Raw genomic sequence first — 26,988 nt, forward strand, 5'->3', positions numbered from 1 at the left:
CTGCCAAGTAAATAATTACTCTGGCATAATAATTAACAAGACCAGACCTTGTTTTTTTCTTTTCTGCAGTGAGACCTGCCCTTTGGTGACAGAGAGTTAAGCTGGAAAACAGCAATAAAATTAAACTCAGACTTTATACGCACGGCTCCATTAAACCTGACCTCAGAAGAAACGCCAAGAGAATAAAACAAAAGCACAGCTGAGTTGATATTCCAGGAGTGGCGTTGGGCCAAGAATATAAAAATGACAAGATTAGTCTAAATAAAACACAAAATATAAAAGAAACACACATTGCTTCTGACAAAAAAAATGAGCACGGACGCAAATATTTACATAAAGGTACTATATCAAACCAGAACTGAGCACATGTAGCTCAGTGGCTGTGACTACTCTGTTGGCCATCTAGTGGTCATACTAAGTATTTCCCCTCACCAAACATGGTCACCTGATCAGCGAGTCAGGGTCAATGGTTTGTAGGTATATTCCACCACTGCTACCCATAAATCATCAAGCTTCAGTACAAACCAGGACCACATTCCACAAGGACAGTTACCATGCATTCTTTGCCTAAAATATTTTCTTTTTCATACATAACGTACTCATCTACTTTAATCTTATAGTGCTTCACGTTTTCCACCATCGTCTCAAGCTGAAATTCCAGGCATTTTTTTACTCCAAGCCATGACCTTGTTTTTCCTCATTTACAAAGAATACAAAGAACACGGCCAAAATGGCAGTAATGAGGACATGATTAACAGTAAGGTCGTCTGGATGTCCCGGTCATTCAGCTCGGCATGTCTGAGGACCCCAGAACAACCGCATTTCCCAGCATTCATTTCACACGAGTTTGCCCGGTTGCCAGGGACAGCCTCTCACCGTGAGAACGGGCCCGGGCGGAGGTGGGTGCTGAGGGGCCGCGGTGGCCCGGGCCACCACCAGCTCCACCCTGTCCTCCGCCTGCTGCAGCAGGGAGATGGCCTGCGGCTGGGTGACGCTCTGGTCCAGGGGGGTCCCGTTGATGACCAGGATCTGGTCGTTCTCCTTCAACCTGCCATCCCTGCAGACGACAAAACCCAACGCCATGGTTACGCCTGTACAGAACCGCGTTCTGCTCGTTCCATCGTCTGCTGCCGTTCCTTACAGAACACAGTGATTACAAGCGACAATACTCGCCACTACGCCGAGAATAAACGCTTTAGCAGAGCACGGCACCTTACAGCCGCTTCACTGCCAGTTTTACAAGCAGCGAGGGACTGCCAACGGCCAACGCAAAATTACCGCAAAGGATTTATCAGAATCTCCAATGTGTCAGAAAAACAGCTGCTTTTCTTGTTAGTGGTTTGTGTAGAACCAGTGCTAAAATATTTGAAAGAGACTCGGAATAATTTTAAAAGATTCAATGCAAAAAACATGAGCGTTAAGCCAAAGAAAATCACGTTGGACAGAAACATAAGATACGGAATATATTAAGGCTAGTGTGAGAGTTTATTTAATCCATGTGCAGATAGCCACCACTACAAACAATGGAGGAAGACAAATGGAAAGAAACAGTTTAGTGGCTTGATGTAGTCCGTGTGTCCTGGAGATGGTACAGGCTTTATAATTTTAAAGCCCAACGTTATTAGTTTAAACAGACTTTCACTAATTAACACAAGGGTTTTATGAAAGCCTAAACTGGAGCAGGGTTATTTTATTGCACCCCAATGCAATGAAAATTCTTTTTGGCTTTCACCAAGGACCTCCTGCTTTTTAAAATAATCCACTGTCATGCAGGCAATATCAAGCAAAACTCAGATGTTAACCAAGATTTTACAGAGTAAAAACCTATTTTATATGTAAACCACTATTCTCTTGATTTTTTAAATCTGAAAAACAGATATTTTGGCGAAAATTAAAGGCCTAAATTCTTAGTCCTACAAATATGGTGGCACTGTTTAGTGGCAAAATGGCTGCTGCTACAACAGCACCATTTAAAAACTCACGCGGTGCACCAGCACAAACATCCCTGTTTCTAGAGCAGCTGCCAGAACATGCAGCGCAAGGCAGTGAATATGAGCTTTTGCCTGGAGTTCTCCTTTAAACCACATGTGTACAGTGCATATAAAAGGTTATTCAAGGCAAAAGCCAGATTTTTTAAAAATCGTGCAAGAAACAAAGGGAGGCAGTGCAGTCTAATGGTTAGGGAGCTGGGCTCGAAATGTCAAGCTTGCAGGCCCGATTGAGGTAGGACACTTCTGTAGCACCCATTGAGCAAGTTACCCAACCTGAACTGCTCAGTAAATATCCAGTTCTGCAAAAATGGACTGCATGTACAAAGAACGTAAGCTGCGATAATCACCCAGGATAAGTTTCTGTTAAATGCCTAAAAAAAAGTTAAAAGTAAAATGTAAAACACAACACTAAATAAAACAAATCAAGGCTGAGCAAGCCTTTTACCAAGTTGCTCGCTATGAAAAGTCACAGAATGAGAATGGGACACAGGGAGGTGGGAGGAAGGGAAGGAGGTGGGAGAGAGAGAGATGGGGAGAGAGGGAGAGGGAGAGGAAAAGCGAGAGAGAGGAGGATTGGCAGAGGGCGGCCCACCTGTCGGCGATGCTTCCTGGCTGCACCTGCTTGATGAACACGCCGTGACTCCCCACGCCTTCCGGCTTCAGGCCCACCACGCTGAAGCCCAGGCCTCCAGACTGGGGCTTGGGCAGGGCGATGCGCTCAGTCTGCCGTCCCTAAACAGGCCGGGTGCACAGCTTAATCACCAAATACGTCACCGCGGGCAACCAACAGCCCAGCCAACACGAAACCCACCTCACAATGCCACTGCCATGCAGTGCCAATGTTATAGCATGGACAAAACATCCCAGTAACATTGTGAGAACATTTTGTGTCAGCTGGGGAAACGTTACATTCAGTGGAACATGCTTTGTGCAAAATTAAAAATAAATAGAAAAACAGCCAATATGAAATAAAAATCAAAAATGGTACGAAACAACGATCGAACAAACAAATATAGGCAGCACCCCTGTATTAATTGCAGTATTAAGAATTAAGTGGAGGACATGAAACCCTGTTTTAATTATTGAGCGTGAAGCACGAGCGCTCCCCACCTTAGCGGCCGCTTGGATCCACCTCTGCAGCTGCTCGGAGGAGAAGATACTGACAGAGGAGAACCCGGTGCCATTCGACACCACGGAGCCCGGGCCCGGCCCGAACAGGCTGCTGGCGGGGCGGCTGGCGCTGAAGATCAGCTGGCCCTTCTTGGAGAAGCTGAAGTCACTGCTGGTGCCGGGGGGCAGGCAGTTGATCTGCGCACAGGAAGAGCCAAGACGGCGAAGGTTTAGACGCTCTCGGCCCCTCGCGCTCGGTTCGTTTTGCCCTTGTCACGGTGCTTTTATGCGCTTGACAAATGAAGCACGCTTAATCAGAAAATAACACATCGCCTGCATTAGCCCAGGACCGCTCGCACCTCGTACTGTCGGCCTTGCAAGTCACTCTGGGTAAAAGCACATTCCAAATGAATACACATGAATTAATTCAAGTGAAACTTCACCCAGCTATTCTGTTTCCTAATCAGCCAAATCTGAAGTCATGCCCAGCATGCAAGTTGAACTAAAAAGAAAATTTAGTAAAGAATTTAAAAAAATCTAACATGAAGCCACAATAAATGCTGGACATTATATTCATACAGTACATTTTAAAATTGTGCGCTATTATTATTTCACATTTTGCAGGCGAAGTAGAGGTTATAATAATAGGCAATGTTAAGGAGGGTCGGCCACAAGTTAGTAGGAACAAAAATGCTTTTAGAAAGAGGGGCAACAACTGTAGAAGCAGGAGGGGGGAAAAATCAATACATTTTTCTGCTGCTCTCCCCAGTCCCAAACAGGTAATGTATTAATGACCTTTAGACTCACATTGTGGAAACTTATCAGTCTCCTGCTTATTTAGGCCGGGCTGACGGGGCAGGTTCCCGGCCATTTCATCAATATATCTCAGACAAGGCAGTTACTCAAACCAAGACAGTAGATATTAAGGCTTGATAGATCCACACAGAAATCTACCACCTCCAGTTATATATATGCAATAGGTTTTTACCTTACGCAGTCACAGACAGTCGCCTGACCTTCCCAGCACTTACAATATGAAGACATACATCAGTTTTTGCCATTATCTTAATTTGGCATGCTGACTGTTTATTCTTCAGCCTTTTTTTAACATCAATAAAAACTCTCGCTGCATACAAATGAGTGAACAGCATCTAAGTCAACAGCACTGTGCAAGAAAAAGTGGCCATGTGAAAAGTCATATCTAGCATCAGAAATAAGTGCACAAGATTTTGATTATGTGTACTATGGCAAAAATAGTGATGAAAAGTTATATCATTTTATTATTTTCACAATTTCACAAAAATTAAAAAAAAACAAAAATAATCTCTGCCTTTGTAAGACAGTGTATATATGTATAAATTTTCATTTGTAACAAAATGCATCTTCAGGAGGAAGCAAATTTCAGTTAAATAAAACAGATGTGTTCTAAATTTTGTGAACACCTCTTTGGTTTTGGGCAGAGCTGTCTGCTCGCCTAAACACTATCGTTTAGGGCTACTATCATTTAGGGATTTTTTTTAACACTTTGGGGCCACAGAAACATTCTTGTTGAGGGCCACCAAACCCGAGGGTTTGTTTTGGTTTTAAGTTTTTATACAGTCACAAGCTTGTCAATGTCGCGGCACCTCCAGGCTTCTCCTCGGACCGCCACGACGAGCGCCTGAACACGTGAGCGAGCACATCCGGGCCCTGCCGGGGGCTCACCTGGTCTCGGAGCTGCTTGATGGAATGCTGCAGGGTGAGGATGTGGCCCAGGAGGGGGCTCCGCAGGGCATCCCTCAGGGCGCCCAGCCTCTCACTGTGGGTCTGCTCATCACGCTGCAGGAGCTTGGCCTGGAGCCTCTCCAAGGCCTGCATAACCTGCTGTCGCTCCAGTGTGGACACTGCGAGCATCATATACACATACACATGCACGCACACACACACACACACACACGTACACACGTACACACGCGCACACACACACACACACACACACACACACGAAACAGAATCTCTCACTTAATTTCATGGTTAAACAGTGAAATGAAGGTATGTTCATAATTCAAAAGGGTTTAAGCACATTACACTCATAAATAAACATATTTTTAAGAAGACAGAGTAAAACCAGCTACCTGCAGGAACATTTTCATACATTGTCCTTCTTGCAAAATGAATAAGACAGAATCTGCAGAAGGGGGAGGATAAAGGTGTAACAATGACAACAACAACAAAAAAACCTAAAAACCGGTCTCTCGTCGATTTGCCAAATATTATTAGTATTTCAGAAAAGCAATACAGTGACAAGTGTGTCAGCACCTGATTAGCGAGCTGACCAACTCCCAGACGGATTTCCAGGAAGTTGGTCACATTTTGTTGGGTGGGATTTGAAAGTTGTTAAGAGAAAGGAGCCTTTTTTCTCTTACCTTCTATTCTACGAACTTATTAAGTCTGCTAATGTTACCTACCTTTAAACACAATTCAGATTATTCTGTTCCAGTTTATGTTGTAGCATAATGACCTTTAATTCTGGAGAAGCTATTTTCTCATGATCTAACCCAGGACACTTATGATTAGGAAACGTCTGTTCGTATAATGACAGTCACAAAGATACATACATCCGATTACTCTCGGCGTGTGGCTTAAAATGAACCAAGATACACAATTTTGTTCTAGTTCGCGAACATAGCCAGAATGGCCAACAATTCCAAACTTGTCACCAATATGCCTCGCTGGCTGGCTTGCGCGTTAGATTGCCTGGTTTCTGCTTCTGAGTCAGATTAACCCACCAAGGTAAATTACCTAACAGACACAAACAAAACAACTCACAACAAACACAAATTGACTTTTTAAAACTTAAGCTGTGATTTCCAGATAAGAATGTTCCTTACCTGTTCGACGGAAGTTTATTAAAGCAGAGGACGTCCGCACCTCACCTGAAACAGGAAGTGCAGAACTGGGTTAAACAATGGGCGAAACAACAGAAAACTCTCACAAGAGTACCTATCTGGATAACGAACCGTATAAGAACCCAAAGCCACTCATTCGACGTTAGGTTCGCAACCAGATAACAGACCCAGCAAGATTTAACGTTACTGTTTTAAGAAAGCAGGTGCACGTCAGCTATCTAACATTACGTTAGCAATCAAACATGAACGTTTTTTCTTAGAAAGTTACTTAGAGACTTACAATGAGCATGCCTTGATTTGAAAAGCAAAACTTTGTAACAACTGAATTTGGCTAGCGATACTTGACTCTGGTCTTACTAGTTGACTAATAATCTAGCTATCCGAGTTTAGTAACATTTTCAGATGGGTAGTTTGCCAATGTTAGCTATCCAACGTTACTTTCACAGCTAGCTAGCTGTTTGTTCACTGGATAGTTAGCTAAAAATTCAAATCAAGCATCCGCCATCATTTTAAGTAATCGAGCGTGACTGAGTACAAACAAACCAACATTCACGCAGTGAATCCTGATTAGTTGTACTTGTGGTCGTTGTTGGTAAAGTTAACAGCTCTTACAGGTGGGAATGTGCTAATCGAACGGGGTTTCGGGTCACAAATGAGCTGTCCCTTTAACAACTCTCAGTCACGTGACAACGAAACGCTGTCAACATGGCTGCCTCTAGGAACCTCAGCCTTTGTTTACAGTCCCTACCTGGGGTTATTTTATTATTTTTGACTTATTGTTTAATAATGGTATTGGCTAATGAAGTAGATAGTTGTGAAAACCTGCTTTTGGGGCAATATCCTTTCGATTTCCTCCGGAGATATCATGAAATATGTTCAGCTAGGTTGGCAAGCTGAGATAGCTAGCTCTGCTAACGTTAGTTGCTAACGTTAGCTAGAATTTAACGACGTAAATGATCTTTCCAGTTACTAGTAGCTAAGATTTACATGGAAACTAAATTCAGCAAACTGGTGACATTTGCAACCATTTCAATTTGATAGTAAATGTGTGTGTGTAGTAATTGTCAGCTTGCTAGCTAAATTGGCTAGTTCCGCTAATGTGCCCATTCCGATTATAAAAACATCAATGGGGAATGGCTGGCTAGCTCGGCTAATTCGCTGTAATTGCTCTCAAAACTGGGGCAAATTAGTGGTTATTTGTCAGAGAGTTCAATATCACATTACATTTTTGGTATAGATCTTACGGGGTGAGTTTCCCGTGGTATTTTTAAATATGGTAATTCGATGCGTCTATTTTCGCTATATGAAAACGAACAGTAACGTGTACAGTTCATTGACTTGCTGTACTTGTCTTTATTAGTTACACTGAAAGCGAAAACACAAGCAACAGCGCACTGTAATAGGTGCCTTGTATATTCTGGTTAAATGAAAGACAGTTGTGGAACACATGAGAACTACCAATTGAAAGTTATAATTGCTGACATTCTTGGGTGACTTTCGGTGTGGCTTTTGTGGAAACGGATGTGCATATAGACATGTTTAATCAAAATTTATAGAATTCTTTAATAATTCCAAGTCGGATAAGGAAGCATAGAGTGGCAGTGGACTTACCAATGCACGCTGGACACGATCAGCTAATAAATCTATTCAGTCACTGGAGTTCCTTTATTCCAAGTGATTTGTATAATTATCTTAGTGTCACTTGTTTGGGAGCAGAATGAAGCTTATGTGCAGTACCAAATGTGTCAGCTGGATCTCTTGTGTAAGAGACTTTGCTGAAAACAGCTGCCCTTTTTCCTAAATGTACTTGTATTACAGAGTATTTATATTTATCCGATGAAAATATATTGTGTGATACATAACCTTAACCTTAACATTTGCCACATATCGTTGCAAAGAGCCAAAGATAGATGATGCTACACAAGAGCCTGAAACCTGCAAGGATTCAGTTGCTTGGGGTGAGTGGTAACTGTGACTTCATTTTCATCCATTTTATTTTCTGAAATAGTTTCACACAGACATTTGTTTCACAGTTAGTTGAAGAGTCATGTTATGCATAATAATGCCCACCATATATGTAGCCAATGCATTTGCTCCCTGAAAATGCTGTATTTAAGTATACAGACAGTCAGAATAGAATACAGGCATATCCCACTGTACAATGTTGCAAAGTAGCTGTATTCTTCTGGAGAAATACGTGGCAATAATTTAGAAGCATACATTCGTAACAAGTCAAAATATTAATTTGAAGATTCACACCACACACATTGCCACTTGCTGTGTTTTCACAAGTCACAAGTTTGTGAACCAATAACATTACTTGCAAACTCAAGAAGGGTCTGGAGAACTGCCGTTAGCTGATATTTTTCTGATTTTGAGACTTACATTTCCATGTCTGGGGCTGAGTATGCAGATAAGACTGCCAGCTAGCTATCTTAGCTTAGCACTCCCTTTGGAATGCAGCCTAAGCATTATAGATTACCTGCAAATTCAGAGATCAGAGACGTGAATTAGCACATGAGTATTATATAAACCTTTAATGAAAATTTGAAATGTTGAATACATTCGTTCAGTTTTAGCAGTGAACATTTTCAGCCCCTTACTTTTACTGTGACATGTAAATGATCTTTTTTTACATTTCTGTTTTTACTTGATCTCTGTCATTGTTTCAGTGGAATGTCTGCCTGCACGCGAAATCAGCTGCCGCTTGGCCAATGGGACAGAATTTACATTCAGCGGAAACGAAGTTGGATTCAACAGAACTGTGCCGTGTCGAAACGTGTACGTAGAAAATCGTCTTTTGAATTTCTTATGCGGCTTGTCTAATTCTAACACACCATCTTCAAAAAAATACACCAGTCATGATTGTGAAAAGAAAAACAATGGTCAAATATGTACTATCCCTTGACATTTGATATCATGTTCCTATCCCCCCCTGCTAACACTGTGTTTTCTTCCTGTCAGGAGTGGTTATTCATACAGAGTTGCAGTGGCCCTTTCACTCTTCCTTGGATGGCTTGGGGCAGATCGTTTCTATCTGGGATATCCAGCCTTAGGTGAGATTTCGGTTTCTTGTTGATTCTGCAGTTATACGCTGCCAGCCAGCGGTAGTCTAATCCCACTGAGCTGGGGGACGTGGTGTCCTTCTCACAGCTGGGAACCGAGATTTAGCTGCAATGAATCTGTCACCGGTTTGGAAGGACACTGAGCTTCTGTCGAAACTGTGAAGAGCTTTGGGTCCTGAAGGCCAGCAAAATCCTAATTTCTTCGTGTAATTCTGAAAAAAGGAGCATGCAAGGATTTTTTTTTATTCTGCCGTGAAAGAAAGTTGAGGTCAGTTTCAGATTTACGCCAGCCTGAGACACGTCGATGGCATAAGACCAAGAACTTCAGGATATCCTCAGCACACCAAGAAAGTAGCAAGCATCCTGTACTGATAAATTAGTTTTACGTTCATGATGCAAGGATTTAACATTTTGTGCTTAAATCAAAAAACATATTTACCTATGAGTCGTTTTGCCTTGGCATTGACAAAGAATTTCCTGCAACAAAAAAGCTGTTTCCTCCTAATAGCTTATAATTACAAATGAAGGCTGTCAAACAGCGTTGTTTTCAGTGCTTTTATAATGGTTTGATTCATCACCCAGTAGTGAATGATGAAAGGAATAAATAGTTTACCTCAGTCCTGCAGCTTTCCACCAGGCATGCTCAAAATGGTACGCTGTGCTAAAATTTTCCTATGCACTCTGGAATCAAGGATGTTGCAGTGATTTAGACTGACCTAAAAATACGATTTGGCATTCCAAATGAGAAAAGAACATTCTGGATAAAAATAGTCTTGAAGGACGTCGAGTAGTGCCCCTCCTTTCAGTTAAGCTGTACAACCCAGAGATGTACACATGGTGCAGACACAGTTGTCAGTAATGACTGAATTAATGAGATTGTTCATTAGATTTTTTTGGAGGCTCCAGCAAGTCTAGGTATGGACCTAAGATTGCCAAGACTTGATTTGATTATGTGGAAGGATTGTGTAGATTGTAGAAACTGCATAACTTGGCTTGGACTGTGTTTTTGTTTTTTTGTTACCAGCTAGTCTAATACCCCGGGCTAGAATATGCCTTACCATGCCGATTACTTACTCAGTAGGGTCCCACGTACCTGACAACAGCCAGTGGAGGATGGACTTCTCTCGTCCTGAGATTTCCTCCCCCTTGGGGGTCTTTTTATTCCCCCTGGGAAGTTTTTATTTTGACCTCACTTACTGTTTTTTTGGGGGAGCAGGCCTACTCTTTCCTAATTTTCTGTGTTTTTGTGGCAGTATCTCTGGATAATGCAGCATGCAAATAAAATGTAATGGAACTGAGTGCATAAAACACTTGTCAGCAAAGGTTGAAGGAAGCGCCTGTGAATCTGTTCATTATTTGTGATGTGCTGACTGACGATTGGCTGGTTTTGCCGGGATGAGAATGGGAAACCGAAGGAACGGGAGCTCACCAGCTCCGCTCCGTTTCTGTGACTGAGGAATCACAGGGCAGAGCGGCCATTTCCAGCAGCAGAGAGCGGGGGCCTGAGGAGAGAGGCTTTGTGAGCGAGCCGAGCGCTAACAGGCCGAGCGCTAACAGGCTGAAGCGGCGCTTCACGCCCGTCTGGGGCAGGGCGGAGGGAGTTTCCTCCGCCCGCTACGCACAAAATAATGTCCCCATTATCTCATCCAGAAGGACTCCCTGCTATAAATAGGCCCCGAATCAAAACACTGAAGTTAAGCGTGAACCAGCACGTATTCCCCACCCCCCCCTCTTCTTTCCCTTTTGATTGAGGTTTTATTTTTAATTAAGCACCTGCAAGATCACAAAGGGCCCCGGCGGATGAAAGGCCTCCCCGGCTCTCCGCCGGCTTTTGTTTCCGGAGCGCGGGGATTGGAGCGGCAGCCCCCTCCCCCCCCCCCCCCCCCCCCCCCCACGCTGGGCGGGCGCGGGCCGGCTTAAGCCGCGGCGCGGAGACGCACCTGGCCTCCCCCGGCAGAGCGGCGGGCCCGACGCCGCTGCGCCATTAAGCCATTAAGACGCGCCCGGAGCGCGCGGGCATGCGGCGGGCACCGCCTAAACCTGCACTTCAGCCCGCCGCCGAGCAATCAACACACCTAGGCCCCCAAATGAGCAATTTGGGATAATATTAATGCAAATTTACTGTAATTATGTTATAATCGCGCTAGCAAGATTTTAAAAAATTGGTTGTAAAAACCCTTTGTCTTCCAGTGGCCTCTGTGGAACGGGTAATTGGTGGGTTTTCTGTAATCTGCAATAATAGCACAAAGTCCTGAGTCGAGGCAAAGTGTACGTTAGCCTGTTAAGTACGGTGGTGCCTCTGTGCTGCCGAATAAAGCTAGCGTATAGTCATCTAAATAAAGATCGTATGTGGTGTGGCATCCTGATATCGTCTGTCACATTTCAGTGTCAGTTGCCTGAGGAGATAAAGGGAGCTTTGCCACATTTATGCACCCCTGCATTGTGCAGCTCAGTCTCCTCTCGCCATAAAAAACAATGTTTATGGCGCTCCTAGAACTGAACAAACTGAAGCTGAACACAGAGTCCCCGGATTCATTTTTTTCTTGCGCGTATTACCTCTCCGGACCGGTTTCGCTTCGCCGAAGGATGTGGGAGAGGGGAAAAAAAAAAAACGCATTAACCTGGCACAGCTTAGCTTGAAATGCAAAACCACAGGCCGAAACAAATGGACCAGCAAAGCAAATGTACAAAAGCCCCGCTCGTGTACAGTCCAGGGGAGATGGCATTTTCAGTGGCACACCCTCTCCTCCTGAGCGAATGCACGGTCGCTGCCGCACGTGGTCAGAATTATATCAGGGAACGGGAAGCTGAGCGCCTTCAGGCCCCCCTGGCTGCCTCCTTCTCAGACAGCGCTTTGCTGAGGCTTTCCGCAGAGGCACTGAATTACTCTGTACGAGGCTGGGGCCTGCGCTTTGCAGTCGCACAGTCCCTAAAAAGTGGACGCCCTTGTTGTAAAACTGTGGCATTTACGGGCGCGCTCCTCTCGCTGTTTCCTAGGCCTGCTGAAGTTCTGCACGGTGGGTTTCTGTGGCATTGGCAGTCTGGTGGACTTCATGCTGATATCCATGCAGGTAAGATGACAGCACGTCTCATGGCCAGATTGAAGACCCACCTCTTCAGCCTAAATCTCATTTCCCCTCTCGTCCCCTCCCCCTAACACTTATACCTTTTTCACTAGCTCTGATATTTACTTGGTTTGAGGTTTTTCTTGTCATAGATGTAATCTGTACGTATTCAGGGTTTGTAATTTCAATGTAAGTTCTTTCATTGTATAGTGCTGTGATGATGTTAGTTCATATTCTCATTGGTCTGGGAAAGCTGTTAGCCTGGTCTGGCTCTATTACTCATGCAAATCAGGTAAATGCTTTTATGCTCTCCTACACTGCAAGTCGTTCTGGGTAAGAGCATCTGCTAAATGAATGTAATGTAATATTACTTAAAAAGATATTTTATTAATATATATGTGGTGAGCCACCCAGTGTGCTGTGGTGCATAGGCTTTCCATTGTACTCAGCGTTAAGAGCTGTGTCCATGCCTGTTTGGTAGAGAGGAAGCCAGATGCCACTGCTCCTTTCCTTTCTGTAACTCTTGAATGATATTGATGTGTGAGTTTTCCTGGACAGGTCCCCAGCCATAGCAGTGTTGCCTAAATCTCTCTCTCTTGATTGCTGAGCGCCCAGCTGGGGGAAATGGAGTTGTAGGCTGTACAGTATTTTATAAGCCGAGTTCCTACAGCACATAGATAGAGTGGCTGTATCTGTAGCTGGAGATACAGGACAGGGTGGGATCATTCTGGGGCAAAGCCAGCTGAATGACCAGAAAGGCCGGAATGATCCGCCCCGAACCCTCGGCGAGTCGACACAGGGCGGTTTTCGGGGGCACCTGAGCCTCCGAAGCCACCCCCCCAAAACCCCCCACCCCCCCCCCGGCGGCGGCGGCGTGAGCGGAGCTAACGGGCGAGCGGAGCTAAGGAGCGAGCGCTCCCCTTCGGCGCGGCTCTCGCCCCTCCCAGGCACGCGGTCCCAGAGGACCCCCCGTAACCCCCATTAAGGCCTCGCCGCCTGACAGGAGAAAAAGCCCAGCCATTCGTCATCTTGTTAGCCGCAACCTCGGCCTCTCCATCCTCATTAGGGTGCGGTGTTTACACGGAGGCGCGCGCGTGCGGGGCAGCCGGCCTCTCCTTTGTCCTTCGCCCGTGCTGCCGCTAGCGGCGGGAGCCCTGGGCGCGCGGCAGCCAGGAGGCCTGGCGCCACAGGTCCTTTCCCCAGCGCGCAGAGAGGGCCGCAGCCAAGGCCAGGGCTTAGCGTTCGCCAGAACTTTCTCACAGCAGATCACACAAGCGGCAGCTAATGCTCGGTGTGTGGAGAGCCGGGGAGTGATTGATTTTGTTTGAGCCTGCATTTAGGCGCTGCATGTAAAACCGCAATTCCCAGGATTCCTAACACCAGAGCTAAATTATGGTTTGACGGTACGGATACGCATTGCCTCCGCCCAAGCTGAAAGCAGCAGCCCTGTAGAGTCTGGCAGGGTTTCGCAAATCATTTCCAACCTCATTAGTCGACCGTTCTGCTTTTTACTCATCTGAATAGCCGTTCTGTGTAAACTATTTAAACAACAAAACCTCTTTATGAAGTCACTATTTATGCATTAAAACAAGTCTACAGAAAATACATTTTACAGAACAGCTGGGAAACTTTCAAGGATCCTACAGTCTAGTATGTTCTAGTGTGGTTGTTTACACACTGACAAGACAGACAAGAATAAAGCATCAGAAGGTTGGTTATGGACGGTGTGAGTGTAACAGTACTCTTTAAATGTGAATATCATATTCACTATGAATAAGTTATATTTATCTAGTTCAGTATGTTCTGTATCAAACGAAAGAAACTGTATTTTTCTCCATTTTACAGGACCAAAATTATGAAATGTGGTATGCAGTGAAAATAGATTAGTAACAGTCATCCATTAATGTTACTTCTTAGTAGTATTTGAGATATGCTAGATATGCTGTGTCATGAGTAATTTGAGTGCTCATGTTCCGTGTAGAATCTTGCTGTGGGCACTGCATACCTGTATGAGCCTAATTTAGGAGAGGAGCCATAAATCAGACAGCCTTTACTGTGTTCATGAGAGACAGAGCAGTGACATTCCACACACAGTGGGGAACAGCAGACAGAGAGCTCTCCTGTTGGCCTTTCTCTCCCTTCCCCATCCTGCAGTCTAGGCAACACCGTAGGAGTGGAGTATCTTGAATTCAGCGAACCCCTGGGCAGGCACCACCCATTGGCTGAGAGACATGTCCTCACTGCAGCCCGCCTTCAAGTTCATATCGATGAGTCATCGCCACTCCACTCCCCCCCCCCCCCGCCCTCCTCCCCTGCTGCGAAAATAAACAAACACAAAAGCGAGGCTTCTCTTTCGCCTCTCCCGTTAAACGGAGGACCCGCACGCTCCTCCGCTCGCTTTCCTCCTCCCTCGGACGAGAAGGCGCTCTTTGCGGGCCGGGCGGGAACGAAGGGACCGCTCGTTAAGACCAGCGAAGGCGTCTTTGATTAACTGGAGCTCTCCGGTGTTTATTGTTCTCCTAATGTCTGAGCGGAGGCCCCGGGAGGGCGGTGCTTTTAAGAGTCGCCGCCGGCGCGCGGAGTCGCCGCTCGCTCACATTCTCAATTAGCGGCCCGCCGTCTCCGCGCCGCCCTCTCCGAGCGTGACACGTTTGATGAAGAGGCCGGCTTCTCGGTGGAAGCCATTTGCGCGTCTCGCTGCTTGCCAAATCACCATATTTTAACTATAAATACCTCGGCTAAGAGCAGCAGCGAGCAAAATGCGTCTTTGAGAACTAATGAATAGACACCTGGGACGTTTTATTATTATTTATATTTATCGATTCTGTCAGAAAGACTCGTTCCTGGTGTTTGCCTCCGAAAAACCCACGATAAATAATGTTGCCTCAGTTCCTTGTTTACCTCTGAACTGGGCCCAGAGACAAGGTCATATTTGCATTTAACATGCTAATATACATACTGTAGAGAGAGCGGTGTTTGAACATGTTCTGTGTGTTTTCGTTGGGAATGAAGGACCTCCTCCTCAACAACAAATCTGCTCTTTATTGAGTGAACACACACACACACACACGCATAGTGAGGACTTAACAGTGTGTTGAACAGGCAGGCTACTTTTCTATTACCTTTCTATTAGAGTTGTATGCAGCAGGTTTTCGGTCCTGACATTGTTTATCAGAGAGCCAGCTAAATCAGCTAAATCTAAACCTTTCAGAGGTCCCTGTACTTTGCGGCACTGAGCGCCAGATGTGTTTCCCTCTAAAAGGCAGGGCCATGGAGTCCAGGTGCTCTCAGTGTGGCTTGAGGGAGCCATTAGCCTGTCTGCGCGTCAGCCTTTCTGACAGGCCTGCACCCAGTACCCCAGTGATCTCATTCCTGCACTGCCACACTCAAACCTGCAGGCAGAGCCACCAACGAGAGCAGCAAGCATGCGGACCTGCACTGCAGCACCAGCTCAACCAGCCCCGTCAGCCTCGCTCATACAGCACGCACCACACGCATTCACACACACACCGCACATGCACGGGTACACACCACACGCATTCACACACACCACGCACACACACCACGCACATGCACGGGTACACGCACCACACGCATTCACACACACCGCACACATGCACGGGTACACGCACCACACGCATTCACACACACCACACACATTCACACACACCGCACACATGCACGGGTACACGCACCACACGCATTCACACACACCACACGCATTCACACACACCGCGCACATGCACGGGTACACGCACCACACGCATTTACACACACCGTGCACATGCACGGGTACACGCACCACACGCACCACACGCATTCACACACACCGCGACACATGCACGGGTACACACACCACACACACATGCGCGCACACACACTCACACGCATATACACTTGCATGCATGCACGCACACACCTACAGTTAGTGAACAAAGAGCGGAAACGCCTGAGTGGTCACTTCTCACATATGGCCAGTATAGCCTGTCTGCACTGTGCCTACCGCCCACTACACTGGGATGCTGTTCCGTATTAGAGAAACGATGCCACTCTTCCACTAGAGGATGGGTCAACTTGAGCTAAGTCGTTGGACACAGAAAACAGTGTCTCGGGTGTCCCCGGCCAGAATATGCCAAGAATGGTTGCCTGGGCTTGGATCTGGTGACTGAGAAGGCCATGACATACAAAGGATATTCATGTCATATAGACACTGAACACGGGGGCTGGAACATGACTGTTGGAGGGCTTTCTCTGTGGACGTGGCGCGAAGCTTCTGGTTTTTTGGCAGACTGAGATGTGCTTATTTGCGTGTTTGTCCACCCCCAGATCGTGGGCCCGTCCGACGGCTCCCACTACATCGTGGATTACTATGGGGCCCGCCTCACGCGACTGTCCATCACTAACGAGACCTACAGGAAGACCCAGAGTTCATCCTAAGGAGGGGAAAGGTGAGAACTGGCTCATACCATAACAATGTGACAAAACATTCACAAAACATTTCATAAAATATTCTGACTTCTGTTCTTAAAAATGTTCCTACGACAAACCGATATGGGATTCATGACTCATGCGCAGACCTTTGTTTTTGTGCGTGTCCCAGGTGTATGAGACTACGAATGCTGACTTCGTAAATTTGATCTGCAATCCTGATCATGTAATTAGCATAAGGAAACAGCCATGAGCAAATACAGATATGTGAACGTACACATGTTTTGTGAATGAGGCCCATTAACTGTACTGGCAGAGAACATTTAACTATGAAGAAGGCAGAGGACCTCTGGAACAGTCAGGAGAGTCTTTCATATCTAATGACGACCGCAATTTTTTTGGCTTTGTGAAAGCAAAGCAAAAAAAAAAAACATCCACATAAGGGCGATGGGAGTTTGAGTCCAACTTCCACTTATGTTATTTGACAATTGGAATTTAAATACTGTCCTAAAAATGAACTCGCATGAATGAAATCACATCTTTTTCATTTTCAAGATCAAACAGTGGGACTGTTAACACACTCAAAAAGTGGCTGACAAGAGTACAGAGACTGAAGCCAAGTTACTGACAGTGTGCGGGCAACAATTGTAAAGTGCTTAAATCAACGCGGATGTTGGGTAGCTAAATATAAATCTTATGTGGAAATGCTGTTACTTTTTTCCCTGATATTTTGAATCGGTTACCCTTTCATCTAAACACATAAGGCTGTCTCACAATTGCTCTGAGCTCAAAGCTGGGCATTCTGTCATTTTCCCTGCTTCCTTTCTGTGGAAAACAGTTCCGCAAAGTTCGGCCCCTCAGCCCAGCTGAAGGCTCGGTCTGTCAGTAAGGGCCTAAACGGTTACTCCAGTTATCCAGGGCAGAAACCAGAGCCGCTTTGTCTCTGGAGTTTAAAGCACTCGGTGGGGTACAAAAGCAAACCGGGGGCTCAAGGACACCTTCAGCCCTGGCCCACTGCGGCGGAGTCCCCCCCCCCCCTCCCGGTCCCCGGCAGGCCTCTCCAGCCCCGCGTAGCGAGCCGCTAAATGTCAGCCCGCAGAGCAAACTTGGCGGAAGCGCGCCGGGAGGGGGCGAGGGCCGTGAGATCGCACTCATTACAGCTGGCACCGGCCCCGCCTCCGCCAGAGCCTCCCCCACACGCGGCCTCACGCCCGCTATAACCCTCACGCCCCGTGAGCGGAGGATGTCCATCTGTCTCTCCCCCACTCGTCCGCGTCTCTCCGCCTGTCTCCCTCCCTTGTTTTAGCGCCTCCTGCTGCCTCCCTCTGCCCTTTTCTGGTTAGCATTAGCATTAGCTGCCTCCCTCTGCCCTTTTCTGGTTAGTATTAGCATTAGCTGCCTCCCTCTGCCTTTCTCTGGTTAGCATTAGCTGCCTCCCTCTGCCCTTCTCTGGTTAGCATTAGCATTAGCTGCCTCCCTCTGCCCTTCTCTGGTTAGCATTAGCATTAGCTGCCTCCGTCTGCCCTTCTCTGGGTAGCATTAGCTGCCTCCCTCTGCCCTTCTCTGGTTAGCATTAGCATTAGCTGCCTCCCTCTGCCCTTCTCTGGTTAGCATTAGCATTAGCTGCCTCCCTCTGCCCTTCTCTGGTTAGCATTAGCATTAGCTGCCTCCGTCTGCCCTTCTCTGGTTAGCATTAGCATTAGCTGCCTCCCTCTGCCCTTCTCTGGTTAGCATTAGCATTAGCTGCCTCCCTCTGCCCTTCTCTGGTTAGCATTAGCATTAGCTGCCTCCCTCTGCCCTTCTCTGGTTAGCATTAGCTGCCTCCCTCTGCCCTTCTCTGGTTAGCATTAGCATTAGCTGCCTCCCTCTGCCCTTCTCTGGTTAGCATTAGGAGCCACGGCGTGTTTGCGGTGACACAGGCAGGCGTTTCGCATAACATGTCTCTCCATACGGACACATGGAGTTCATTACAGGCCTTGAAACGCTTTCATTGTTGCAGTCTGAAATGCTGAGGGGGAGAGAGGGAGCTTGATTCCAACTGCAGTGTGCATCCACCACAGTGTTGTCAGTTTGCCTTTGTCTTGGCTTCCAGGCTTGGCAGGAACCACTTGTCCATAAGACCACAGTCAGCCCTCACCATAAGAGCCAGAGTATTATTTTTCTCCACCGCGTCTGAATGAGTCGCACTCAAAGGTGGCCACCAGCTTTGTTTCTTTTCCAGCGCTAATTGTGATTGATGATCCCTCCTGATTGCTTATTACTGTAGATATGCAGCTGTCACAGTTAATAACACTTCTAGTGGAGCACATCATTTTATTTATTTATTTATTTATTTATTTATTATAAGATCAGGATTTCCCACTTCATGTGATCAAGTGGAGAGCATTGTCTTAATTCCCATCTGTGCCATATTCTGTAAAGAAGACTTATTTCTCCTTTTAAACATCCCTGTGCTCCGTAACTCACTCCTGTCAATGGGGTGGAAATTCATCGTCCTCATTTTTGGACCCGCCCCTAAATCTGGAGTTCATGCTGGGCGTAGATCTCTTTATAGCTCATTTGAAACTAATGCTTTGGGTTTGCTGTTGGCGGTTGTTACTGAAGAATTGACTCCAAATAGCAAAACACCCCTCAGATTTCTGCTATGAAAGTTGACAGGATGTTTATGGACATTTAGATTGGACATAATTAGGGTGGATCGTTTTTCTCAAGTCAGGATTTTCATGAAACAAGTTCTTCGTGCATTATTGCTGAACAGCATACGGAGAATGTCATAGCTTTCTGTCGAAAGGTTAGCCATAAAACAGCACTGTGCTTTTGTTTCAGTGGTGCTCTGCAATAGTAATTAATTTTAACTGCGCCAAGTGAATTAAACTTTGCACCAAACGCGCTGTAACTAATTATTTCTGTTTGTTCATTGCAGGAGGAAAAACAAATCCATCAGAGGGTATTCATTTGGCTGTGCAAGGCTAGTTGGATTTTTGGACACCTCCCTCAGTATCATTGTCCTGTACACTGACACAGATTCCACGGGTGAGATTACAGCATCAGACGTTCATCTGGATGTTGGAGGACTGGCCGTGTTCACGATGGACCATAAACCCCGCCCCTGCTGTGCCTCAGTAACACAGCTGAGGCTGACGGCTCATCAGCACTCTCCTCCTGCTCCCAGCAGACTGAATATCAGCCCACTCTGTGTTGCTCTGTGATGAAGTCTGTCTGTGACCATGGGTGTTGTGATGTCACCATTTTAAAATGTCTGTAATCAGGTCTGTTCCGCGCACATAATAAAAAAGCCGATTGGTTCAAACGCTCACGAAGCGCTCGCCCCGCGCTCCCCCCGCTCACAGGCCGCGGGCCGTCGAGAACGCCCCTCTCTCTCCCCCCCCCCCCCCCCCCCCCCGGCCGTCGCGCGGCGCATTTTGGACGCGGGGCGGCGTCGTTTCTCAGGTGGTGACTCACGGCGGTCCGGGCGCTCCCATTACGAATGCAGGGCTGCGCCTTTTCCCAGAAGGTTCCGCGAAACAGTCCGGGTTCAAGCCGTGTCAAGCGCCGTTTCAATTTGGCTTGAGTGTGTCTGCGCTCGGCTAGCCCGCCGCGCTATCACTCACGCAGCCCTGAGCGGAGCCAGGCCGTTAATCACAGCCCCCGCCATTACTGTATCGGCCTCCGCCGGCGCGCTGCTGCGGCGCGCTGCTGCGGCGCGCTCCGGATCGTTAGCCGCGGCCCCGCGCCCCTGCGGCAGCGGGCGTGGCAGCGTGCGCGGCGCGGCGCTGCGCTGCCATTGGATCATCGATTCGCCCCGGCCTCCGGCATCACTGTCTTTCATAATTCAATTAATAGATTTTGTTTTCGCTAGCGTCTGGTGCCCTCGCTTTAAAAGTCTGGACTGCCCAAACTCTCACCCGGGCCGGTAAGTGGAGCTGGAAACTGCTGAAGTGAACCAGCTCGGCGCTTCGTGTTATAGTGTTGTAATGCTCTTCTGCTGTTACAGTGTGATGTGTTGAACTGCTGTAAGGTTTAAGGGTTGTTTTGTGAGGGAAATGCCCGCTCAAAGGTTTGAATGTCTTCATTTGTGTCACGAAACCACAGGCTTTGGGGTCCTGTTTTCACACTGCAGAGCTTCAGCAGAACCAGCTCTGTGCTGCACTTATCACTGGGTTTGAATCCAGCTCTCAAATGCATTATGGGATTGCTATTACAGCTGCTAATATGGCAGAAGTGTACAGCACAGACATGTGAATTCAGAATCTGTCAAATAGCTTGTGTTAGCTGATGTTAATGTGACGTGTGCAACTCGAACCTGTTCTGGCATTTTCTTCACATCCTCTGGCTCCTGCCCCGAAGCCGAACGTAACCTTGTGGTCACATCCCAAGCACCTTTAATGTATCCACATCCCACATTTAAAACCTTTTTTTTTCCCCTGAAAATGTACTTTGTAGCTATAATGTGTTCTCCTACCCTTTCTGACAGTCCGGTGGTGGGAAAGATACTCGACACGGATGTCTTTTATGGTCTACAGTAAAAACGTCAAACTGGCGGGTCCATTATATAACGTAACGCAGGACCGGTTGATTTCCTATAGGATTTCCGGGATTCCTGTTGGACGGTTGTAAAGGTTCTGATTGTCTCTGAGTTGTACAGTAAATTATACGCAGACATGGCTGTGTTATTTTTATCGTATCGTAAAGATGCGTAATTCTGTCGTTTTGTATTTTTTATTTCCCTTTCTCTTAAACATTGTGCATTCTGTACGGCGGATGGGGAGGATTAAAGAAAGCCAGAGTGCTCTGTGGACAAGTCGTCGCCCCCCCCCCTCCTTTTCTCTTCCTCCTGCAACCCCTCCCTCGTTCCTGCTTCAACAGAGCAGAGCTTATCAATACAACACAAGGATAAGAGGCTGGAGATTTATGGAGCACTTTCCACGAAAGAGCTGGTGAGCCCGGCAGCCCCCTCCCAGCAGAGGAAAGGGCCATTGCTCATCCCGCCCAGCGCTTTATAGGCGCTCCGTCTCCTCCTGCACCGCCATGAAATTAAAGGGGGGGGCGGGGGGGGAGCAGAAATGGGTTCTGGGAAGGGGAAGGCACTCGCTCTCCCCAAAAAACAATTTCCCAAAAAAAAAAAAAAAAAGAAAGTCAAGGTGCGGCGCTCGGCGCTGCGGACCCCGGCCGCTGGGGCGAATCGATTCCGGCCCTCGCTCGGGCGAGGGGAGGGGGGGAGGGGTGAGAGCAGAGCTGCCCGATGGGTAATGGCGAGGCCTGGCTTTGAGCGGCTTTACGGAGGCCGACGGGCACCGCTTAGCCGGGCAGGTTCCCCCGGGCCCCGGGCTCTGAGAGACCTCCTCTGGGCACTGCAGGACAACGGTTTCCCGCCTCTTCAGCGTAAACACAGAGGAAGAACCCTCAGAGAGCGCTCGACTGCGCATGCGGCCCTCCCCGGGATGCTGGAGCGGGCCTGAAACGCAATAACAGGAAAACCCACATTAGCTCATCAGCTCCTCAACTACTTCAGCCTGTCCTGATGGACGTAAATGAACTTAAAAAAATATTACGCTCAGAACTCCAGCTGGACGGGTCACCATGTCGATGAGGGGTGGGTGGGGTTTATGGGGGGGTGGGTGGGGGGGTGGGGGGTGGTGAAGGGTAATACTGTTCCAGTTGTCCAGCTGCGGGCTCCAGATGGGGAGAGCGCTGTCAGAATCTTTGAGAACTGCGTACTTGTGAAAGGTGATCCGCTCTATGGGACCTGCGCAGTTTGTTTTATTTAGTCCTTTTTTCCATTAGGAATGTAGGCCTGTTGTTACTGCATCCCCAATTAGTGAATGGAGCATTCATTACAGTCAGTGATGGACGTCCTTGTCTGACAGGAGGCCAAGAGAACTCCACGTAGGAAAGCTAATCATTGTCCAGGGAGAAGAGAGGTTTCATTCAGTGAATGATGACAGAGAGAGGCCTGGATCTGGAGAGCTGGGTACACACAGACCAAGTTACAAAGCCGCCATTTTTACCCCTCGAAGGTGGCAACCCATCAGTCAGATGTGATACAAGTTAAAAGTTTGGAGGTAACAGGGCTTTTGTTTTGGCTGTCATATCACCAGCGGTCTGCTGTTGACTAAACACATTTGACAAACGAGTGAATTCAGCAGTGAACATCTCCCATTTTATTCTCAGGAGAAACAGAGGATTGTTGTCTGTATCCGTACTAAGCTTTCCCTTTGTTAGGTGTCCGCATAGGCACCCTACACAGGATTTGCTCATGGAACCCTCCCTCGGAGTCACTACTAATCTAAAACCACAAACACTATACCCACAATGCACCTGGTGTTTCTGTATATAGTCTTTGCTCGCTACCATAAAGTTCCACAAAGGCCCCACATGCTCTATATAACAATTACTGAGCTGTGTATTTTGTTCATGGCACCAGGCTTAAATTGGTAACTACTAATAATAGAAGGGAAAGCACAACAGTTATTTTCTCAGGGACGTCTTGGCTGGACGGTATGAAACATCCACAGCGTATGAACAGACCAGCAGCGGTCACCAGGGGTGCAGACTCATTCTTTTTTGATACCAGGATACCTTTTAATCTTCAGGGTAAGTCACAGGTTAAGCACCGCGGCGAGCTAAGTATCAATCTTTGATATTTACTCAATGTCAGTAATGTGTTTGACCTTCACGCTCGCGAGCTTATCTCTCCAGCTGCGCTCTCGATGTTCTGCTCTCCTGCAGGAGCGGCGGCGGCTTCGGCGACCTCTCGCGCCCGCCTGGCGGGACGTCCCGTCCCTTAAAGGGTTAAACGGCGCCGCGAAAACCGCCACGGCGGCCCAGGGAGGCTCGACGGCGGGCGAGAACAAGCTCCGTTCACACGTCACCTCCACGAGCGCGGCCAACAAATCTGAGCAAAATGGCTGAGATGGAAGCTCCTATAAAACATAAAGAAATCTTTGTTCTCCAGCTGTCCCTGATTTTCATACATTTCATACATCGCGTCCCCCCACCCCCAAAGTACATCCTGTTTTCTGGCAAGTTCTCGGCTCCGAAAAAAAAAAGAAATCCCTCTGAGTAGGTCACGGCTCTCTATATATCCATGCAGGGTCACAAGCCATGTGTGTTTAATCAAAATTCAATTACTGCACTGTACCACGCTCCAGAGCCCCTCAGCCCAGGTTATGAAGTATGATGAAACAGGCCAGGCCTAATTGGTCCAGTATGGAGGCAATATCTACCCAACATGTTATGATAAATAGCTTCCTGTGTTAAAGTTCTCCAAGGTATGTAAGCACACTGTCCCCAACACCCCCACCTATGCCTCCCCCCCCCACCCCCCTCCTACCCCCCCCACCCTCCCTGACTGCTCATGTTATTGCTCCAGGGAGGAGTTACATCACTCTCCCCTGCTTGGTAAGCGCGGGTCATGGTCCCCCGTATTTAAATAGGCTTGCCGCCTTTTTCTGTGTTTTACATTCATTCTGTCAGAGCGCATTTATGGGTGCTGATGATTTCCTGATTGGAGAGCTAGGGGGCTCTGTCACAAGTCCCATTGGGAAACGGGTTCTGCTCGGAGCGATGGGGGTGTGGTGTGTGACCTCCGGCCGGGGCCCCCTCAGAGGAGCTACAGTATCTGTCCTGCTGGTCCCCTCACTCTTTCCTCTCCAAAACAAGCCTCGCTCATTAACATTCACTCTCCCCTTCTCTCTCAGGCCTGTAGTGCAGCTCGCTGGGGTGTAGCTCCCTAGTACAGTTACTCTGCTGTTTAGTAAAAAAAAAAAATGTTTATCACAGATCAATAGCTTCAGTCCCTCCCAGACTGCATTGACCAGCTCTGAAGCTGTTGGGTATGAGTGTGTGACACTGTCGGTTTGAAGAGCATGTTTTTTGGAATGTTTTTTCAGAATTTTAAGTCGGTGTTCTAGAACTCCATTATTTTCAGTTACCAGTAGTGATTGTTACATCAGCATTAGAATGTTCAGTCAAGAGCATGTTTGTGATCTTACACCTTAAAGGGTTAATGGCTGAGGTGAACATCCTGTTCTCTTCGGCATGAGGCTGTCTTGCTTTAGCGGCGTTGCCCTTTAATATTTTTTTTTAACCCGGAAACAGTGGGCAGTGGCGCTTCTCACCCCAGGCACTACCCCATAGGTTACAGAAGCCATGAAATTACAATTATGTCGCTTGGAACCGAGTGTCAAGAAGAATTAGTGATAAGGTGACAGGCTTCACGAAATGTTGATCTAGAAATAAATGAATTAAATAAAAACCCTTGCCTTCCTTCCTTCTAATCCTTTATTTTAATTTTCACATTTCTCGCCGGCTTCTCACCAGATAAGCCAGTCTAATATTCACACATGGCCTCAGCCAGCCAGGGCTTTCCACAACCGGATTCCCTGGCAGAGAGGGAACGGGGAACTGGCAGGAGTCGCCGGCAGTGTGAGTGTGGGTGAGGAAGCGGTGGGTGTGCGCGAGTGTGAACGCGAGGCGGCCTGTATCCAGCGCAGTGCATGCGCCGGCGGCTAAATCTCTCATAAGTGATGTGTGAAGACCGCTAAGTCTCTGAGCGTGACAGTGGGGGGGGTCCTTAATGCTTGTAAACGTGGGCGTGTCTCAGTGCGTGCGACTGCAGGTGTGTCTCTCTTGGTCTGCGGTGACTACAACTCGGTAGATTACAATTCAGTTTTACTGTGGATAGGCATGTAGTACATTTTTTCCATGTGTAGGAATGTAATGAGTTTGGTTATTTATAGATTTAGAGAGTGCGGGTGGAACGTATCGCTTGCTGTGTAATTCTTGCGCTATCAACGTGGATTTATGTTGAAAGATGTTGCATTTATATGGTCAAATTAAACAGAACATTTAAATATGTACATTTATATTGGCTCATAATGTGCAGCATTAACTTTCTGGAATAAAAGCTGCATGTTTAATAAATACAGAAAAGAGAAAGAAGATTAGGTCATAATTTAGGCAATTGTGTCTGGTCAAAGCAAACCAAACATTTACAGGCAGTTGCTTCAGAAAACAAATCCATAATGGAAACAGGAATATTAATTCAGCGTTTTCAGATTTCACACATGACCAAAAACCACAGTTACTTTGCTTCTTGACAATGCTTTGAATGATTTATTTTACGCAACCGTATTCATAATCAATGACAGTTTCTTTTCATTCAAGTATTAGACACAGGCAACTTCTGAAATACGTCAGGGTCTGCTTCACAGAAGAAGAGATAACAGACTACAAGGGCTCGGGGATGACTACTGGCAACTGGTCTATGACTTAGGGCCATGTTCGTAAATGTATCAACAACCCGCAACTAGCAAGCATGAAGTGAACAGAGAAAGAATTCCCATAATGCATTTTATATTTTCTCATTTGTCTTAACGGCTTGTGTTTCTAGCAACTTAACACACTTGAAGCGCCAACACCTGTGGGTAATTACAGGTAGCACCTGCACAATGTAACAATTCTGAAATTATGCCATTGCTTTTTTTACTGCAACTAAAATAATTAGAATTATCATTTGGAACGAGGCTGTACTTCGCCCACAACGTCTACCAGCATAGCTTGCTTTATGGAGCAAAATATGGTGATCCAACTGTTTTATTTGATTGAATACCAAGTCAAGTGAAGTAATTGCAGTATTGCATTTCCATCGGTGTAAAAATATGAAACTGACATCCTGACAGGGTGACATTGAAAGTAAACTGTTTTGTGGGCCGCAGTGGTGAAATCACAGCCGTATTACAGCCTGTTGCACAGTGCATCACCACATCTGCCCCAAACCCGGGGGGAGGGGCACCCCACTGGCCCGCCGGGGCTGCTCAAGGCTTTGCAAGCAGTCAACACAATCTCACTACCGGACCAAAACAAGCCAACCTGCGTGTGCGGCCCGAAATATGAATCCACAGCCCCGAAGCATAAGATTAAGGACCTAGAAAAAACCCCCCATAAGAACCTTATCAAAGTCTTCGATTTAATCCCAGGCCATGTCTGCCAATTCACTTAAAATAAGGCAGCGGGCGTGAAATAAGCAGCACCTGTTTGCGGCAGGGCGCGCGCACCAGAGCCGCGTGGTTGCCGGGGGCGCGGGGTGAGTCACGCCGCGCGCCGGGGGGGGGCGGCCCGGACCGAACCCACGCGGCCGAACCGCGACTCTCGCCCTCCCCAGGCCGGACCTTGAATCCCGCTGCGACAGCACTGCTTTAAAAAGAAATGGACCGCCGGCTTTTTGCGAGATGTCTGCGCGGCGACTCCATGGGAATATTAACTATCCGTCCCTCGCATTAATACGTACTGGATTTACAAATTTGGCATCCGGAGGGCTAACCTTCAGGACCCAGCAGAAAATAAAAGGAAATAAGAAATGACTGAGCCTGCAAAGATGTGAATGGTCACTGTTAAGAAGACAAATTATAAAATGCACCTAATGAATATGGCCCTACTG

General features: G+C 47.1%; 2 protein-coding genes across 9 annotated transcripts in view; one reads left to right on the forward strand and one right to left on the reverse strand.

Moving 5' to 3' along the window:
- patj (PATJ crumbs cell polarity complex component) overlaps positions 1-6,652 on the reverse strand; it is a 109,717-nt gene extending 103,065 nt beyond the window's left edge. For 7 of the 8 annotated variants that reach the window (XM_035412296.1, XM_035412297.1, XM_035412300.1 and 4 more), the window contains exons 1-7: positions 6,270-6,408; positions 5,972-6,016; positions 5,216-5,268; positions 4,806-4,984; positions 3,102-3,299; positions 2,584-2,723; positions 877-1,057 (exon numbers count right to left, since the gene is read on the reverse strand). In XM_035412296.1, the coding sequence (XP_035268187.1) occupies positions 877-1,057; positions 2,584-2,723; positions 3,102-3,299; positions 4,806-4,984; positions 5,216-5,237 (720 nt within the window). In that variant the 5' untranslated portion in view covers positions 5,238-5,268; positions 5,972-6,016; positions 6,270-6,408. Of the gene's footprint in view, positions 1-876; positions 1,058-2,583; positions 2,724-3,101; positions 3,300-4,805; positions 4,985-5,215; positions 5,269-5,971; positions 6,017-6,269; positions 6,409-6,601 lie in introns of those variants that run through there. The other variant, XM_035412294.1, reaches the window with a different exon arrangement.
- tm2d1 (TM2 domain containing 1) lies at positions 6,592-21,348 on the forward strand. The gene is made up of 7 exons (XM_035412302.1): positions 6,592-6,825; positions 7,874-7,947; positions 8,662-8,770; positions 8,954-9,045; positions 12,052-12,125; positions 16,446-16,567; positions 19,471-21,348. Exons 1-6 carry the CDS (start codon positions 6,695-6,697, stop codon positions 16,554-16,556), a joined length of 591 nt encoding a protein of 196 aa, XP_035268193.1. The 5' UTR covers positions 6,592-6,694; the 3' UTR covers positions 16,557-16,567; positions 19,471-21,348.
- The last annotated feature ends 5,640 nt before the right edge of the window (positions 21,349-26,988 follow it).

The sequence above is a fragment of the Anguilla anguilla genome, chromosome 4 (genome assembly GCF_013347855.1).
Source record: "Anguilla anguilla isolate fAngAng1 chromosome 4, fAngAng1.pri, whole genome shotgun sequence".
NCBI classification, from domain to species: Eukaryota; Metazoa; Chordata; class Actinopteri; order Anguilliformes; family Anguillidae; genus Anguilla; species Anguilla anguilla.